Below are 18,133 nucleotides of genomic sequence, written 5' to 3'. Positions count from 1 at the left end.
TCTTATTTCCCCAAGGAAGGCAGTTCAAGGTAGAGGAAATAACCATCCCCAAGGAATCAGATGATTATCTCCACACATTCAAACTAAACTGCAGATTCATTAATTCTAAACTGAAACTTTGTTTGCTGAGATTGGTTTCATTTAATATGTCGCATGAAAAAGCTGAAAACTTGTCATTTTAATAAGCCCCCTTGAAACTGATTAGCAAGGAGCCTCCATGAAGCAATTACAGTAGGGAATTCTGTTTGCAATGAAGAGTTTTATAATAAGACACAGAGAGACAGTTTCATCATCAACACTGGAGCAAACTCTGACTTCAGTTTTTTCTTAATGACAAGCAATTATTTAGTTAAAATTACCAGATGAAGAAGGGCAGTGACAGAAGCTGGCATTTTTCTTAATTTCTCAGATATCCTGAACCTTTGGAGCCTGACTAAAAATGGAAACACTAACTAACTGCTTTCATATTATGTAGTATGGAGGGGAATAAGCACTCTGGAACTTTTAAATTCTGTATCAAGTTACTGAATATTAACCAGTACCAAATAATTTGGAAAAATAATCAGTAATGAAAATTTCTTTTTTTTTCTAAAGATTGTATTTATTTATTTGACAGAGAGAGAGAGAGCACAAGCAGGGGGGAGTGGCAGGCAGAGGCAGAGAGAGAAGCAGGCTCCCCACTGAGCAGGGGGAGCCAATGTGGGATTCGATCCCAGGACACCGGGATCATGACCGGAGCCAAAGGCAGTTGTTTAACCAACTGAGCCACCCAGGCGCCCGAAAATCTTTCAAATTCAGTGTCAAACTACTACTTTTTTCACAATTACGATTTTGACATATGCTATGATCAGAAAGCCCTTCTAGAATGCAGAGCTTGTTTTGATGGCTGAGTAATATTCCATTGCATATATATACCACATATTTATCCATTCATCAGTCAATGAACATTTGGGCTCTTTCCATAGTTTGGCTATTGTTAATAATGCTGCTATAAACATTGGGGTGCATGTGCCCTTTTGAACCTGTATTTTTATATCCTTTGGGTAAATATCTAACAGGCAATTGCTGGATTGCAAGCTTGTAAAATTGTGTTTCCTCTTTTATTATATTTATTTAATCATTGGTAAAATATACATTTCTAATATTAAATGTTATTATTTAAAATGTAAATGACAAATTTACATTTTGCCAATGATTAAATATCCATAAAAGTGAAAACACTTTTTTTAATTTTATTTTTTAATTTTTTAATAAAATTTTTAAAATAAAATACCCATAAAAACCTTTCTTTAATTTTATTTTTTAAGTTTTATTTAAATTCAATTAATTTACATATAGTGTATTATTAGTTTCAGAGGTAGTTTAGTGATTCGTCAGTTGCATATAACACCCAGTGCTCATTACATTACATGCCCTCCTTAATGCCCATCACCCAGTTACCCCATCCCTCCACCTACCTCCCCTCCAGCAACCCTCATTTTCTTTCCTATAGTTAAGAGTCTCTTATGATATTTCTTCCTCTCTGATTTTGTCTTATTTTATTTTTCCCTCCCTTCCACTATGATCCTCTGTTTTGTTTCTTAAATTCCACATATGAGTGAAATTATATGATGATTGTCAATTTCTGATTGACTTATTTCACTTGGCATAATACCCGTTAGTTCCATCCAGATTGTTGCAAATGGTAAGATTTCTTTTTTTTTTTGATGGCTGAGTAATATTCCATTATATATACATATACTGGGAGGAAGAGTCACATCGGGAGTCACTGACATCCTGACACTGTTAAATGGTGTAAGACCGACTGAAATTAGCAAAGGAACATTTATAGATATAGACAAACTGAGAAAGCACTGAGCTTGGGACTCGTCAACACTTAGAAGTGAAGGCAATGAGCAGGAATCCACAAAACTGAGAAAGAATACCCAGGAGGAAAATCAGGAGGATGCAGGAATCCAAGTAAAGAAAGCTAATCTAGGAATCATTAATTTGGCAAATATTGTTGATAAATGTTATTAATTAACATGATCTTATTAAAGGGATTTTCAAGAGAATAATGGGGACAGAAGTCTATCGGAATGAATTCGAGAGAAGTAGGAGGACATAAATCGCAGACAACATGTAAACACAAACAGCTGTTTAAGGAACATTTCCAGAAAAAAAAAATAGCAATAAGTAAGAAGTTTTAAAGTAGACAAATCCTGTTTTTCAACATTTCCATTTTTTAGCATTCTACCCTAAAGTACTGTATTATTCAAAACAAATTTTGAATAAAAGAATTATTATTTTACTAATTTAAAAAAAATCACAAAATGTCAAAATAACTGTTATAGATATAGTAGAAAACATGCTTTGGAAAGAAATTTAAATAGTATGCAAAATCCTGATATATTGCTGGTAAAAATGGTAATTATAGGTAGTAAGTTTTCATACACTCTATGAGCCCAATTTAATGAAATACATAAAAATATAAAGGAAAAAGAGAAACAAAAGTCTCTCCAAACTTAAAGAACAGTTACCTCTGGTAGATGATATATACTTATATGTGACAAATATTTGTTTTTATATTTGCATTTATGTCTTCCTACAGATAAAGTTTTATAATCAGCATATATATGCATATATTTTATTTATATTCTGTAAAAGTTTTTTTTACAAAAGAAAGGATATATAAAAATGCTTTTGAAAAGTTTCTAAAACTCCAAGGTATTTATTATAATCAGAAGCTAGTTGATTTTATTGAATTATTTTAGTAAATAAAATGATATTTTTAAATTGTAAATTAATAAGAAAGAGATGGGTTATTTAATTAAATAACATCAGGGCAATTAACTATTTGGACAAATAGCTTAGGTTCTTCTCTTAGGTCATACAACAAATTAATGCCATGTGACGTTAAAAAATTAAATGTCATCTCTCTAAAATATAAATAAAGAGGATTTGTTACTATTTTCATGTCCTCACTTAGCAAAGAAAAAATAAACAGAATTGTCTACTTAAAAATTTATAACTTCTAGGTATAAATCCCACTTGGCTAGATGATAAGATAAATGATTAAATCAGAATCCCTCTAAGATGGTCACAGGGACAGGAAGGGACAATTTAAACAAATGACATTAGAAATGGTCGTAACATCTCAATTGCTTGCCATTTGGTTTTGTTTTTCTTTGTTTTGTTTACACAAATTGGATTGGACATATGTAACCAAAGACTAGTGAGTTTATGGTGAGATCATTCTAATTTGAGTATGACCTAATGTAAATTTTGTTTTATGGACTAATCTTTTTCTAATTAGAACTTTTTAATCATAGTTGTGCCCTGGAGGATCAGTGACCCTAACTAAGGCAGTCATGTCTGGGGAACACTGGGAATTAACTCATTAGGGAATAAAGATTCCATTGTATAAAGCCTATATCACACATTCACATACCCTCACCATCATTGGATAGTGTCATTGGAAGGAGAACCCTGTGAAAACATTCAGGGGAAGATTTCTTCCACAACCAGGTAGGTTAAACAGGTACGGTTGTTTATTTCCACAAACCTCCTTCCCCAAGTCATCCAGTTTTCCCCATTAAAAAGAAAGTAGATGACCCTGTCTGACTCTGCTCCAACTGGATGAAGCTGTCATCTAAACACAAGAATGAAATAAGGCTCCTAACACTCCCAAAATAAGCTATTCCCCTCAACAACTCCCTGAGACTCAGGCTTCCTTTGGAAGAAACATGTTTCATCTGTCGATAAAACTTCAGAAGTCAGTTTCTGTAGAAGACAAGGTTTTGTGTGTGAGTTGCCATTCTCTCAGAAGAAAATCTTGTTGGGTTCAAGGGATATGTATTAAAAAGATACTCATAAGCGAAAACAATACATAAAAATGGGGGCTGGTCTTTTCAAAATCTGAAATTGATGAAAGTGTGGATTTTGCATTTTTTTTCCTTTCTTTTAATGGATGTATAAGGAAAGGAAATGAGCCTGATTCCAGTGTGTGCACAAAGAAAAGTAACCCAATACTAAAACTTCCACCTCTCAAACATCCGAAGTTATCCCATCAACACTTTTCCATTTCCCCTTCTGTTCTACACCCAGAGTAGGGGGTTATAGTACGAACAGCTGTGGTAAGATGCCAGCTCAGGAAGACAAGCCAGTTCCAAAATTCTATCCAAACACACCTCTCACAAGGTGAGCTTTGGTTCTACCAAGGAGAAAATAAATGAATGAGACAGATAATTGTTTTCATGTCAGATTTTATGTATGCAAGTATGTATGTGTGTGTTTATATGTATACACATATGTTTGTGTATACATCCGTATACATCACTTATATATGTCTGTATGAATACATGTATGTGTTTGTGTGTAAAAATATGCATGTATATATTTTATTTATTTTTGGAGAATGCATTAGGTACCATTTACAGTATTAAGCTGAGTCAATAAAGGAAGAAGAGAAAATTTAAAAGATGATTTTTCTGACCGTTTAGACAAAACTGTTTTCCTTTGGGTAATACCTTTGCAGAGGAAAGGAGATGATTCTTTCTGTTTCACACACTGTATTTACATATGTGTGTGTTTGATATGGTGGGAATTTCTTATCTTTTACTTTCCTCCCGAAATTAGTTAGTTTTCACAATCTCAGAGGTGGAAAGAGGCATATAACTCCCAATAACCACACCATATACGTTGTGATAACTATAAGCGAGTTATATACAGAGGAGTAAGATAAATTAATTCTGACTGTGGAGGTGGAGGTGAGAAGGCAGTGAAGGTCAAGGGTCTAAGAAGACTGTGCATATGGTGGCAATTGGAGAAAGACATGGCTTCGCATGTCCTATGAATATGGAATCCAATAAGGGAAAGTGATTCTCACCAACCAAAGGAGGACTGTCCATAATTCAGGCTATCCCATTTGTCTTCTTCCTCCTCCTATAGTTACCTAAATTGCAGACAGACTGACAGTTTGGATCCCTAAGCTGGACCATGAGGTACTGATATATTCATAACTGTGGACATGAAAGCCATTGTTTTTCTAAAAATATTTTGTTTACTTATTTGAGAGAGAGAGAGAACACGAGAGAGGGAGAGAGAGAGCACAAGCTTGGGGTTGGGAAGAAGGGCAGAGGGAGTGGGAGAAAGGGAGAAGCAGACTCCCTGCTGAGCGGGGAGCCAGATGCCGGGCTCCATCCCAGGACCCTGGATCAGGACCTGAACCAAAGGCAGATGCTTAACTGACCAAGCCACCCAGCGCCCAAAGGTCATTAATGAAAACTTTACAAACATCATATGACATCGTATTGCTTCCTGAAAATAATTCTTTCTTTTGAGAAAGAGATTTCCACCTCTTAAAAGTAAGAATGTATGCTATTGTTTCACTGAGAATTTATCAGAGATTGTGGAAAACATTTCTAACTATAAATGTTGAAAAGATACATTTTTTTCTATTTTAATAAATATACATTATGCTAAATGAAAAGGTAAGCGGGATATTCAATGGGAAAAAATGGGCCATTAAATGTCTCTACTTGTGGATCAGGCAAATTTTGAAGTGTACATGTTAGTTCATTTTCAAATACTGCATTCTAAAAATTAAAAAAATAATACACTTGTGAGAAAGGTTAGAATATGTATGTTTTAAAAAGTATAGTTCTTTGGATTATAGTGTTTATGGCATTCTATTTTAGATTGATACATTATGGTTTTGCTCCACCAAGAAGGAAATAAAGGGACAGGAAATAAAAAATTGTTTTCTTCCCTTTATCCAATATAATTTAAAATAATCTAAATTTAAAATATTAAATATCTTTATAAACATATAAAGATTTTTTGTTTCTTTGTTATTTTTACTACATAGCCATCAATTGATTTCTTTTTCATTGTCCCTCAATTTTTGACCTCAGAAAATTATAAACAGCCAGAGAGAAGAGTTTGAGATGGGATGTACTTGTTTGTTCTGATATTCCACTTCAATTAACTATAATTTCTGAAGCTAAAACACACAAGAGTTGGCATCTGGTGACAATTCCTTGACTAAATAATTTGTCTCTGGCTCTATCTTGTTGTTGTTTTTTTTTCAACAGTTAAGAGACTGGAATAGATGGCTGAAAGAAATAGCACCAAGGTGATGGAACTCATTCTTTTGGGTTTTTCAGTCCATAGAGAGTTTGAAGTCGTTCTCTTTCTGCTCATTTCAGTGGTATATACTCTAACTTTGATAGGGAATCTGGGGATGATTTCATTAATCCAACTGGATTCTCGACTTCACACACTCATGTACTTCTTTCTCGGTAATCTGGCTGTTGTAGACCTCTGTTACTCTTCATCGGTAGCCCCCAAGTTCCTGGAGACCCTCCTGACCAAGCACAGGTCTATATCTTTCTATGCATGTGCAACACAGCTGGGCTTTTTCCTGAACTTCCTGATTTCAGAGATGTTCCTTCTTGCGGTAATGGCTTATGACCGTTATGTGGCCATCTGCAATCCTCTTCTCCACATGGTGATTATGTCCCGAAAGGTGTGTATGCAACTGGTGATGGGCCCCTACTTATACAGCTTTTGTGTTGCTTTGCTCCACACAGTTGTTACTTTCCAACTGATTTATCGTGGCCCCAATATCATCAATCACTTCTATTGTGACGATGTCCCTTTGATGGTCCTCGCCTGCTCGGACACCAGCCTCAAAGAAATCTTGATTTTCACCTTTGCTGGATTCGACATGATCAGCTCTTTGACCACCGTTCTTATCTCTTACTTATACATCGTGGCCGCAATCTTGAAAATCCAATCTACAGAAGGGAGGTGCAAAGCTTTCTCGACTTGTGCCTCTCACCTGACCCCTGTGACTATATCCTATGGGACTCTGATCTTCATGTATCTGCAGCCAAAATCAAACCATTCGCTTGACACAGACAAAAAGGCCTCTGTGTTCTATACAATAGTAATTCCTATGCTAAACCCCATGATCTATAGCTTGAGGAACCAAGAGGTAAAAAAAATGCCTTAAGGAAAGCAATTGACAAATGTCATGTCTTGCTTCTAACAAACTTTAAAAAATGACTTGGAACAATGTCTGACTTGGAACAACGCCATATGTAGATATATTGTTTTTATAATCTTTTAAAATCTTTTGATAGAGTAAATTCATTTTTACCACCCTTTATATGAGTAAAATTATTTTGTACATGAATTCTATTCTTCATATAGTCTATAATAAGATGAAATGTTTAAAGGAGTAGAATTTAGACTTTTAACAAATTGCTACTCTTTAGGTATATGACCCTGAGAGTCCTGACCTGGATAATTCCTATTCAACTGATAAGAGTCAACTGCTTCTTTCAAAAGTGTTTCTGTTTTGTATATCGGTCAGAAGACAGAGAAGGGGGCAGGGAAGGTGGTGAAGTAAGTTTCTTGTCCATCCCAATGTCATTTCATAGCCTGCCCCCACCTGTACCTGGTCTGCTAACCATCAGTCCTCACTCTGCCTCTGACCACCACTAGATTCACTGCTGGTCACTCCCTGGTGTTACACAATTATCATGTCTTTTGAAAAGATGTCTTTTTTCACTATGCAGATCTGAGAATCAGGATTACCTTTTAGAAAGCTCTACTCCCCTTTATTACTCTATCAAAGCAGAAATGTAGACCTATCCCTAAATTCCCTAAACAAAGTTGTGCTTTCCAAAGTTTTTTGAAGTTTTGGGGATATGGGGACTTTACAAAGGGTTGGGGGACAGGCCAGGGGTTGTTTAAAAACATATGATAATCATGATTGCTGTCATATTCCAAGAATATAGCTCTATGTTGCAGTGATTCTAAAGCAAAATAATCCAAAATCCACTTAAACCTTCAACTGTAATGTAATAGATATATTTTTTCACTCATAAATTCAAATGTTCAATGTCCACTGTGTGCCTGATAATGTGAGCCAAAGCAAACACATTCCTGCCTGATAGGGCTGAACAGTCTGGTAGAGAAGGCAGATAGATATCAACCAAATAATTACAAAAATAAACTTTTAATTTTGATAGGAGTTAGTAAGACCCAGAGAGAATTAAAGGGTCAGAAAAGGGTTATTAAGGCAATTAATGTGCCACCAAGGCAAAAATTCCAGTAGCATGAGCTATTAGCCACAATGCCTCTGTATCAGGCCCCAAGGAGAACAGAAGAACATGTGAGACAAGGCGGTACCAGCGTGGAAAACAGGTATCGTAAGCTTATTTTAAAAAAATAAAAGACAGATCCTCAGTCCTGATTCTTTTGGGTGAAGCCCACCAGCCTCCAGTACAAATACCTACAGTACAAATACCCCTTCTGCTTTGCTATTCTGCCAGTATATTATGACATGCCTGGGTTTGGCTCAGACACACGGTTTAGGTTTTCAGTCCGGGAGCTCAATTCCCAGGATAGGGTTTGATGAATTTATCTTCTACAGTGTGTCCCTCTTAGTGTCTAATACAACCCCTGTAACTACTCTGAATGGTGGTAGAGGATTGTAGTGAATGAATGGCTAAGGAGACAAAAGGAACACAGTACAGACTGCTTTCCTGTTTACCAGGACCCTGTCTCCTCTGAGAATCTACTTCCTCACGGAGGTGGAATGTGACATTGTCCTTGCACTAGGAGCCCTACCCCTAAAAGCACAGTACATTGAGGTGATCACATGACTGAGAATAAGTCAATCAGATGTCTTTCAAGGGAATTTGCCATTGTAATCCTGTAATTCCAGTGCATCTCAACTGATCATTTAATAGGTTAGGTGAATTCTGGAGCTGAGGTTTCCACTTAAGACTTCCCTGTGCACTAAGAAACAGAAAGCTGATCTGTGGAGAAAGAAAAAGAAGAAATCCAAACAAGAAAAATCTTTGGTCTTCGATTTCAAGGCCCAACTACTGGTTTCTTGTGAGGTCTGGTTATGTTCTCTGCCCTTGAGTTTCATAAAATACTACTGCAATTTTACTTAAAAACAAACACTAAAACAAAACACACTTGCTTGTTACTTATTTTTATTAAGATACTTTGAGTGGTTTCTGTGGCTTTAAAGTGAAACAATATATTTTTTTATAAGTTTTAATTTCTAACCTTGGGAGTTTTCTCAGTGAAATCTGAACCTGGCTTCTTTACACAAGGGCAAAGATAGACCAAAGGAAGAGGCAGAGCACTCCAGATTGGTAGGTGGCAGTTTCATAAGCAAGGAAACTTACATGTGAGGCTTGTCTTGGGTGGCCACAAGACAAGTAAATCTCCACAGGTACCTGCCAGAATCTTAAACGTTTACATGGAGGCCTTCACAGGGTTCAGTCACATATACATGCAGACGGTCTTCAACAACACCTTGCTCTCAACACATTCCAAAGACAGGGGAAGGATTGAGGAGCCCCCAATTACCCTGGTCCAGCTTGAGGGTCAACTGGCAGTTTTGTCCTCTCAATGACCTCATCCAACAATAAGACAAGTGGAAGGTGAATGGATTCTAAATAAACCAGTCTGCTGAACTATAAGACTATGCTCTATGACCTGTGTACTGTGGTACACAGTTATAATGGATCTAATGATGTAGGCAATACATGTTTTTCATTCAATAATGAAATTATAAGCAATTAACAGTGAACAAAATGAATAAAAAACAAACAAAATGAAGTTCATTATCAAATGAAGCCATACTAGTGGTATGTGCCAGGGTTACATATGAGTGCTTTCCTACCCTGAGCTGATTCTTCTTTTTATTCTATCACCCTTGTTTTCATCTCAAGAGCCTCGCGATTCAAACCCAGGCATGATCAGAAATCAAAATCTGTCCGCATTCAAGCCATGGCATCTTAGTTAAATAGAGGCTAGTTCTTAGAATCTTAAGGTCTTGAGTTCAAACCTAAGTTTTACCACTTCCAGCTAAATGACATTGGCTAATATTTCTGACTCCTCAAAACCAACTCTTAGTGGTGAGAAAAAGATGAAAAGTTGCTTTAACATTTTTACGTTCTGAGTGCTTGGTGCTTATGAAGCTCAGAAACTCAAAACTGGTTCCGTCCTAGGGCTACAGTTCACTGAAGAGTGTGGGAAGCACATTGGGTAGCAGAGTTCTCTCCGATGCTGTATGAATATTATATGATTAAAATTAACCAATGGTATAACAACAGAGACTTTCACAACAGACCTACCGGACTTTGTCTTGCTCAAACCATGTAATAGTCTTGGATAGTGCAGAAATTATTGGACTCTGAAAAAATTAGGACAATGGATATATATATAAATCCCATTGGAAGTAGTACCTGATAGTACCCCCCAAGAAGTTGCTGTATGCATTATACTCTATAATATATGCACAGTAACTATATATATACATATATATATACGATGGGCAGATGTGTGTGTGTGTGTGTGATTGTGGTCATCAGTTGTGTTTTCTGACTTTTAGATTATTATTATGCCTTATGATTTTTTCTCATTGGCATATCACACTATTAGCTTAACATATTTTTCTTAAACTAATTCATAATTTTATCTAAATAAATCTGAAAACTGAACTTTAGATGACAATCACTTCAAATGAGAAAAAGCTTCATAAATAAACAGAAAGTAACAAAAATAAGTAAATTTCCTGATCTTAAAAGCGATGACAAAGGAGTATTTCCTGTCACCATCATAATGAAAAAAATGAAACTATGAATTTTCCGATATATAAAATCTGACCTTAGGCTGCCAGATTTTGTCTTATTAAACCTTTGGTTGATCTGATTTGAATTTATTGCTGGATCCTAGTTTCTTCTCACTAACATTACGTTCTTCGGTTCTGTATTTAGCAGCTTATATCAAGAGTTATACCAGAATCAAGGGGCACCTGGGTGGCTCAGTTGGTTAAGCATCTGCCTTCAGCTCAGGTCATGACCCCAGGGTCCTGGGATCGAGCCCCACATCGGGCTCCCTGCTCAGTGGGGAGCCTGCTCTCCCTCTCCCTCTGACTGTCACTCCCTCAGCTTCTCGCCCTCTCCCTCTGTCAAATAAATAAAATCTTTAAAAAAAAAGTGCTATACCAGAATCCAAACCAGAAGAATAGAGTTAGAGTAATTAAACAGCTTACTGAAACTGGAATATTGTTAACTATCAAACAACACATACGGAGGATAGAACCTATGATTGTCCTGAGACACAGGTTGAAGATTCTGAATACAATTCCATTTTCAGAAATCCATGTGTGTATGAACATTATAGGACACTTTTTGGTTAATCAGGGACCACTAACATCCTTAAGGTCATGAAAAAGACATGAATTCTTACTCTTTTTCTTATGAAATTATAAATTTCATATGATACCTAGGTGGAGGAGCATGTGTATAGAGAAAATACCCTAGGAAATTCTGTTCAACTCTAACAAAGGTATCTCTAATTAACATTTATTTATATAGAGTTATTTATGAGTTCCTCCAATGACTACACTTAACGCAAATTTATGTACACTCTGAATGACACTAGTATGTCAGTTTTGATGATATGGTTGTATATGTGGAATAAAGCAGTCTTAGTAGTTGGAGTCCTTTCCTGGGGTAAAGCATCACTGTGTTAGACTGAACCTTTTATTGTATGTAAGAGTTGCCTTTAGAAAATCCCTGTTGTGTTAAGACTTTTATGCCTGGACATTTTTAATAGGTAACAACATACCACAAAAATATTTACTGCAGTTTCACTGACCCAAATTTGCTTTGGCAATTGCTTTGTTGACTGTCTCTTTCACATCCTTGTTCCTCAGGCTGTAGATCATGGGATTCAGCATGGGGATCACTGTGGTATAAAACACGGCCACCATTTTCCCCTGTTCCACAGACTCCTCAGTGGGACGTTGAGATACATGAATATGAGAGTCCCATAAAACATGGTAACAGCTGTCAAGTGGGACCCACATGTGGGGAATGCCTTCCTCCTGCCATCAGCTGAGTGCATGCGTAGCACGGCGACTACAATGAGGGTGTAGGAGATGAGGACCACAGAGAGAGAATATGTGAAGTTAATTCCAGCAATAACAATCATCGTGTATTCTTTGATGTGGACTCCCCCACAGGCAATCTTGATGAGAGGAGGGTCTGCACAATAGAAGTGGTTGATTTCAAAGTTTCCACAGAAGTACAAGCCATATGTCCATAGCGTACATATTAGACTAAGAGAGAACCCTTAGACATAAGACACAGAGATAAGCTGAACACAGACAGTCCTGGACATTTTACTGCCATAAAGTAAAGGGTTGCAGATGGCCACGTAGCGATCAAAAGCCATCACTGACAAGATATAGACCTCCACGTGCACAAGGGCAATGAAAAACTAGCACTGCACCAAACACCCCACATAGGAGATGGTTTTTGTCTCTGATAATAAGTTTTCCAACATTTTGGGGGTGACATTGGAAGAGAACCACACATCCACAAAAGACAAATGACTCAAGAAAAAGTACATAGGGCTCTGAAGCTGAGGACTGATGCTGATCAAAATGATCATACCAATGTTCCCTAACAGAGTGATCGTGTAAACTACCAGAAATACCACAAAAAAGAGAACTTGAAACTCCTGACGGCTGGTCAAGCCCAAAAGAATAAATTCTGTCACATCCGTGAAATTTGGCGTTGCCTTAGCATAGAGCCAGTCTGCAGCACCTATGGAGAAATAAAAAACAGGAATGCATCTGTTTTATTCTTGAAATTTTTGAGCCACATTTATCCTTATTCTAATTGAAATAATTTAACAATCAGTGCAATTTTGCACCATGTCCAAGATTAGAGTATGTAGGCTTTATTGTTTCCTTTAATAAGTCTTATAGGTAGGTAGTTACCATCTATATTTATTAGGCTTTTGTCAGTAAAATAGACAACTACATACACTGCTATCATGTATTATTAAAATTGGACATTTACATTTTGCTCAATTATTACACTAATGTTAAAATCTCAAGGCACAAATATGATCCAAGTTGGACTGAAAATTGTCAGGGAATGGCTAAATCCTCTCCAACTTATGGACTTACACATTGATGTTACAATCTAGTTATTGACATATTTGCCCTACCATATGCTATCATATGCCTTCAACATATGAAATTCTTAGTCACAGTTTATTTTATTTAACTAAACATTATGCTTGTCTGATCGCTGCACACACTACCAAATTATGTCAACAAGTAAATATCGTGAAGTAAAGTTTAGGTGGCATGTTATTTCAGATTCCACTTGTTTTCAGAACCAATCAATTCTACACCTTCTTAGTCATATTCACATTGAATATTCTCTCAAGGAAAAGTTCCCAAACAATATTTTCACCATTTACTACACTTTTCCAGCTTACTTTTCTCAAGAAGTAAAAATTTGCCATAAGTTCTTAAGGACATATCTATAGGATTAGCACCATCTTGGAAATTTGAGCTCCACATAATAATAGTGTTTAAAGGGTGCCTGGGTGGCTCAGGGGTTAATTGGCTGCCTTCGGCTCAGGTCATGATCCCAGGGTCCTTGGATCGAGCCCCACATCGGGCTCTCTGCTCGGCAGGAAGTGTACTTCTCCTTCTCCCACTCCCCATGCTTGTGTTCCCTCTCTCACTGTCTCTCTCTCTGTCTAATAAATAAATAAAATCTTAAAAAAAAAATAAAAAATAAAAAATAAAAATAAAAAAATAATAGTGTTTAAAGGGTCTATTACCCTCAAAAATGGGCCTTGGTTTGTAATTGCTTACCTTAATTGATTCACAAACATCAAAGCCAATATTATGGCAGATATATTTGTTATATCTAGAAGTTCTTTAGTTTAGTTTTGTTTTTTTAAGAGAGGGAGAGAGGGGTGGGGGAGAGACAGAGGAAGAGAGAGAATCCCAAGCAGGCTCTACGCCCAGCACAGAGCCCAACAAGGGGTTTGATCCCACAACTCTGGGATCATGACCTGAGCTGAAATCAAGCATCAGACGCTTAACCACCTGAGCCACCCGGGTGCCCCTGTATCTAGCAGTATTCTAAATTCTGGAAATCTGAGAGTGAACAAGATGTACAAGATTCTGGCTTGCATCCTACTCTATTCTCATTGAAAAGAGTAAGCAATACACAAATGTACAAATGAGATACTTTAGGGAGTGGACCTACTGTGACAAAATTATAGCATGCTAGGAAAATAAGAAATAAGAGGAGGCAGGGTACAGACAGAGTGATCAAAGATTTCTCTGAGGAGGGGACTTCTGAGTTGGTGAGAAATAGCAAGCTGTGTAGAAATATGAAGGATGAATGGCATGAAATGCAAAAGCTCAGAAGGAGAAATATTAGGTTGGCATGGTGAAAAAGAGTGTTGCTAGAGACATCCCTTTATATAGTAAAAAAAAAAAAAGTATGAGTTCTGTGATTATATCATGGCCACCTGCAATTAGTGACAGGATGAATTCAGGAAGTGAATTACTCTCTAGGAACTATTTTCTTACCCTAAAAAATGTTTAATAGTGGAATTAAATATGCTATTAATTGGGCACATAACATAATAGTCACCAAAGTTTTACTTTTGATCTAAGTTTACCATTACTATAGATTTCCATGATTGTAACTCATCTTTTGGTTCCTTTCAAGTGTGGGAATACTGAGTCAGATGACATCTGCAGTCTGGTTGAGGAAGAGAGCTAAGGTCAGGGATTTCCCTATGCAAAAACTCCTGACCCCACTTGATGAACCCATGATTCTCCAATTCACAGAGTTGACTTGGGTTAATGGTACTACTTTATCGTTTTAAGCATAAAACAATTTAAATATATTTTTTAAAAATATAAAAAGTAAAAAAGCATCAAGGTATCTGAGAAACATAAACTAATACTTCTTCTTGCATGAGTGTACATTTCTTTTCCTCTACACACAACCTTAACTCTGTGGTAGTAGAGTTTGTCTCATTCATCTTGGGAACTCTTTAAGTTGCCTAGCGTAGATGTTACATGTAAACTGATATTCAGGAATACTCAGTTAACGATTTTTTTAAAAAAAGTGTTGTGATCTCTAGTTCAGCTTTATAGAATATATTATAATATTCCAACATGAAAAAACTAAGACAGATTTTTCTAGTGACAACAGTCTCAGCTTTATAATATCAGTAAGAATAGCTAACTTTTACTGAGTGCTCACTGAACCTTTTGCATGCAAAGGTCCTATGAAACAGGTTCTATTAGCATCATCACTTTGTGATGAGGAAACCAAAGCACTGGGACTAACTAGGTCTCCCTGGACAGACTTCTACTAACTGACCAGATGCAAACCAATTAATTTAACTCTAGTGTTGTTCCGTTAATGACCTTATGTTGCTGCTTCTTTGATTACCTATTCTATTATCCTATTTCTTTACATTTAAAATTTAGTTTAATTATCCTCCAAGACATAACAAAGTTATCCTTTTAACAGTCCATCCTAGATGAACTAGATGAACTAGAACTTTGCACAACCCTCGAGTAGGCTGAACTACAGAGGTAGTAGACCATTGTTTCTCCCTCCCCCTCAAAGTTTAGATCTGGGATCAGATGACCAAGTGAGTCCTGACAAGGTTATTTTTAACTAACTCCAAAAGTAACATTGAGTTAGATCTTAAAGTTTTTAGGGGGTTTAAGTTTTGAAACTATAGGCACAGTGATACAGTATTATAATTTAATCTAAATTAGCAGTTTGTTTAAATGCAAATGGCTTTAAAATGTTGCCGACGACATATGTGTATGTGTGTGGAAATGAGTTCATATGCATTGCTGGTTCCCCTTGAAGAAAAGCAAAACTCAAAAATGGACAAAGAAGAATGTTTATACTCATATTACATCACTGTCATTTTATATTTACATCTTTGTGGATAAATTTGTAATTACTTAAATGTGTAATTTAAGTGTGCGTGTGTTGCATTGCTGTACTTATGTATTTTCTACACCAAAACAGCAGATTATTAATGTATCTATATATGTATGTATTGATATAGAAACTTTAAAAAGTCCAAGTTTTAAAGTTGTTCCTCATGCTTGTATTTCATGAAATGAGGTATGAGAGTGGTGGGCCATGTTATCATTAGCAACAAATACACCACCCTAAATACTTTATGTCTTTCAAACACCAAAATTATTTTAAAGTATTTAACTACCATATCTTAGTCACAGATGTGCAAAATATTCCCCATGAACACCAATTTAATCTATTTATTAAGTGGAATCAAGAGAGCTGTGCTTTCAAAATTACACATCCACCTGCTGATTCTACCCATTCTTCAGTCCCACTGAAGACACTTTGGCAGGGACAAGGGAGAAGTTCAGTGATCAATGGCCACCTTGGCATTTAAATATGGCAGTTACTGGAATCTGTAAGAGAGATATACATACAATGTTGAATCTCTCTTGAACACTAAAAATGTTGAAAAAGGATGACATACAAGAGGATAGTTATTTTCAATGTAGTAGTCTCTGAAAAGACCTGCCCTTCATATTGAAGAAAAAGCATTTGTTTCCACAAAATCTCACAACCATTAACAAGACCACCATTTTTAAGTTGTCATACTAGAAAACTAAATGAAATATGTTGTTATTTTTTACTGCTCCAATTTACTCTCTAAATAAGCAAATTGATAAGTATTTACCATAATCATCCATTGCACTTTTTAATAAGCAAAACAAAATCTTTCATTTCAGCTAAATATTTGAACAATTTCAATTAGTGTACCTGCAAACATTGGCTCAGATAACTTTTTCAATTAATTAATTTCTTAAATTTTAATTAATCCTCACTACTCACATCAATAGGGCCAATTTATCTCCTTTTTTTCTCTGTATTTGAGTCTTTCTCTTTTTTTATTTTTAATGCATGAAAATTTAACTTTTGTAAAACGTCTTTGATATGCTGAACTGCAATCTGTTGACAAATGCTTATGAAACACAGAAAACAATATTAACTGAATTTTATTTTATTTTGTTAGATATGTTCTGCTGATCACTTTGTTCATGGCTTCTTTCACATCCTCGTTCCTCAGGCTGTAGATCATGGGATTCAGCATGGCAATCACTGTGGTATAAAACACAGCCACCATTTTCCCCTGCTCCACAGACTCCTCTGTGGGACATCTGAGATACATGAATATGAGAGTCCCATAAAATATGACGACAGCTGTCAAGTGGGACCCACCAGTGGAAAAGGCCTTCCGCCTCCCTTCCACTGAGTGCATCCGTAGAATGGCAATGAGAATGAACAGATAAGAAATGGTCACCACAGTTAGAGAATATGTGAAATTAATGCCTGCAAGTATGATCATCGTATATTCTTTTACAAGAGTCCCAGCGCACGCCATTTTGATGAGAGGTGGATCCGCACAGTAGGAGTGGTTGATCTCAATATTCCCACAGAAGGACATGCCATATGTCCACAGAGTTGCGGCCAGACTAGTCAGAAAACCATATATGTAAGGGAAAGAAATCAGTCGCACACACACAGCCCGAGACATTTTGCTGCCATACGGCAGAGGTTTCCCAATAGCCATATATCTATCAAAGGCCATCACAGCAAGAATGAAAATTTCTACATGGACAAGGGCAATGAAGAAGAAACACTGTACAAACAACCAGCATAAGAAATAGTTTTTGTCTCTGATAACAGATTTTCCAACATTTTGGGGGTCACATTGGAAGAAAACCACACATCCACAAATGACAAATGACTGAGAAAAAAGTACATGGGGCTGTTAAGCAGTGGACTGACCTTAATTAACATGATCATGCTGATATTGCCCACCACGGTGACAATATAAACCACAAGAAAAATGATGAAGAAGAGGACTTGCCATTCCTGACGACTGGTTAGTCCCAAAAGAATAAATTCTGTCACATCAGTGGAATTAAGCATTTTCTCAATTCTAAGTCAATATTTGTCATAATCCTAGTGATAACTAGAAGGAAATGAATTTAAAAATCAGATATTGTTTATTAATTTATATATTTTTCCATTCCTCTTTTATCTTTATTCAATATCTATGCTTGCACTCTGCCATTCTTTACAACAAATCTTTTCTGAGGACTTGCTATGTAGCAGGCTCTCTGAAAGTTACTGAGATACTTTAGTACATAACAGTTATACCAAATACTGTGATTGAAACATACTAGTACTAAATATTGTGCTTAGCCAAATTTCCA

At 36.3% G+C, this 18,133-nt stretch overlaps 3 protein-coding genes across 3 annotated transcripts; 1 reads left to right on the top strand and 2 right to left on the bottom strand.

Annotated features, from left to right (window-relative positions):
* Window positions 1-6,091: 6,091 nt before the first annotated feature.
* Window positions 6,092-6,997, top strand: LOC118545347 (olfactory receptor 8U3-like). Its single transcript, XM_036107505.2, has one exon. The coding sequence runs from the start codon at window positions 6,092-6,094 to the stop codon at window positions 6,995-6,997; it is 906 nt and encodes a 301-aa protein (XP_035963398.2).
* Window positions 6,998-11,668: 4,671 nt separating this feature from the next.
* On the bottom strand, window positions 11,669-13,399 carry LOC118545346 (olfactory receptor 5M9-like). The gene is given in 3 exon segments (XM_078059124.1): window positions 11,669-11,826; window positions 11,829-12,629; window positions 13,315-13,399. Coding segments are annotated over 3 exon segments (1,044 nt in total).
* Window positions 13,400-16,760: 3,361 nt separating this feature from the next.
* LOC118545337 (olfactory receptor 5M3-like) lies at window positions 16,761-17,846 on the bottom strand. The gene is given in 2 exon segments (XM_036107497.2): window positions 16,761-17,561; window positions 17,564-17,846. Coding segments are annotated over 2 exon segments (930 nt in total). The 3' UTR covers window positions 16,761-16,914.
* Window positions 17,847-18,133: the final 287 nt, after the last annotated feature.

The sequence above is a fragment of the Halichoerus grypus genome, chromosome 11 (assembly GCF_964656455.1).
Source record: "Halichoerus grypus chromosome 11, mHalGry1.hap1.1, whole genome shotgun sequence".
Lineage (NCBI taxonomy): Eukaryota > Metazoa > Chordata > Mammalia > Carnivora > Phocidae > Halichoerus > Halichoerus grypus.
This window is presented reverse-complemented; position numbering and strand designations above follow the sequence as displayed.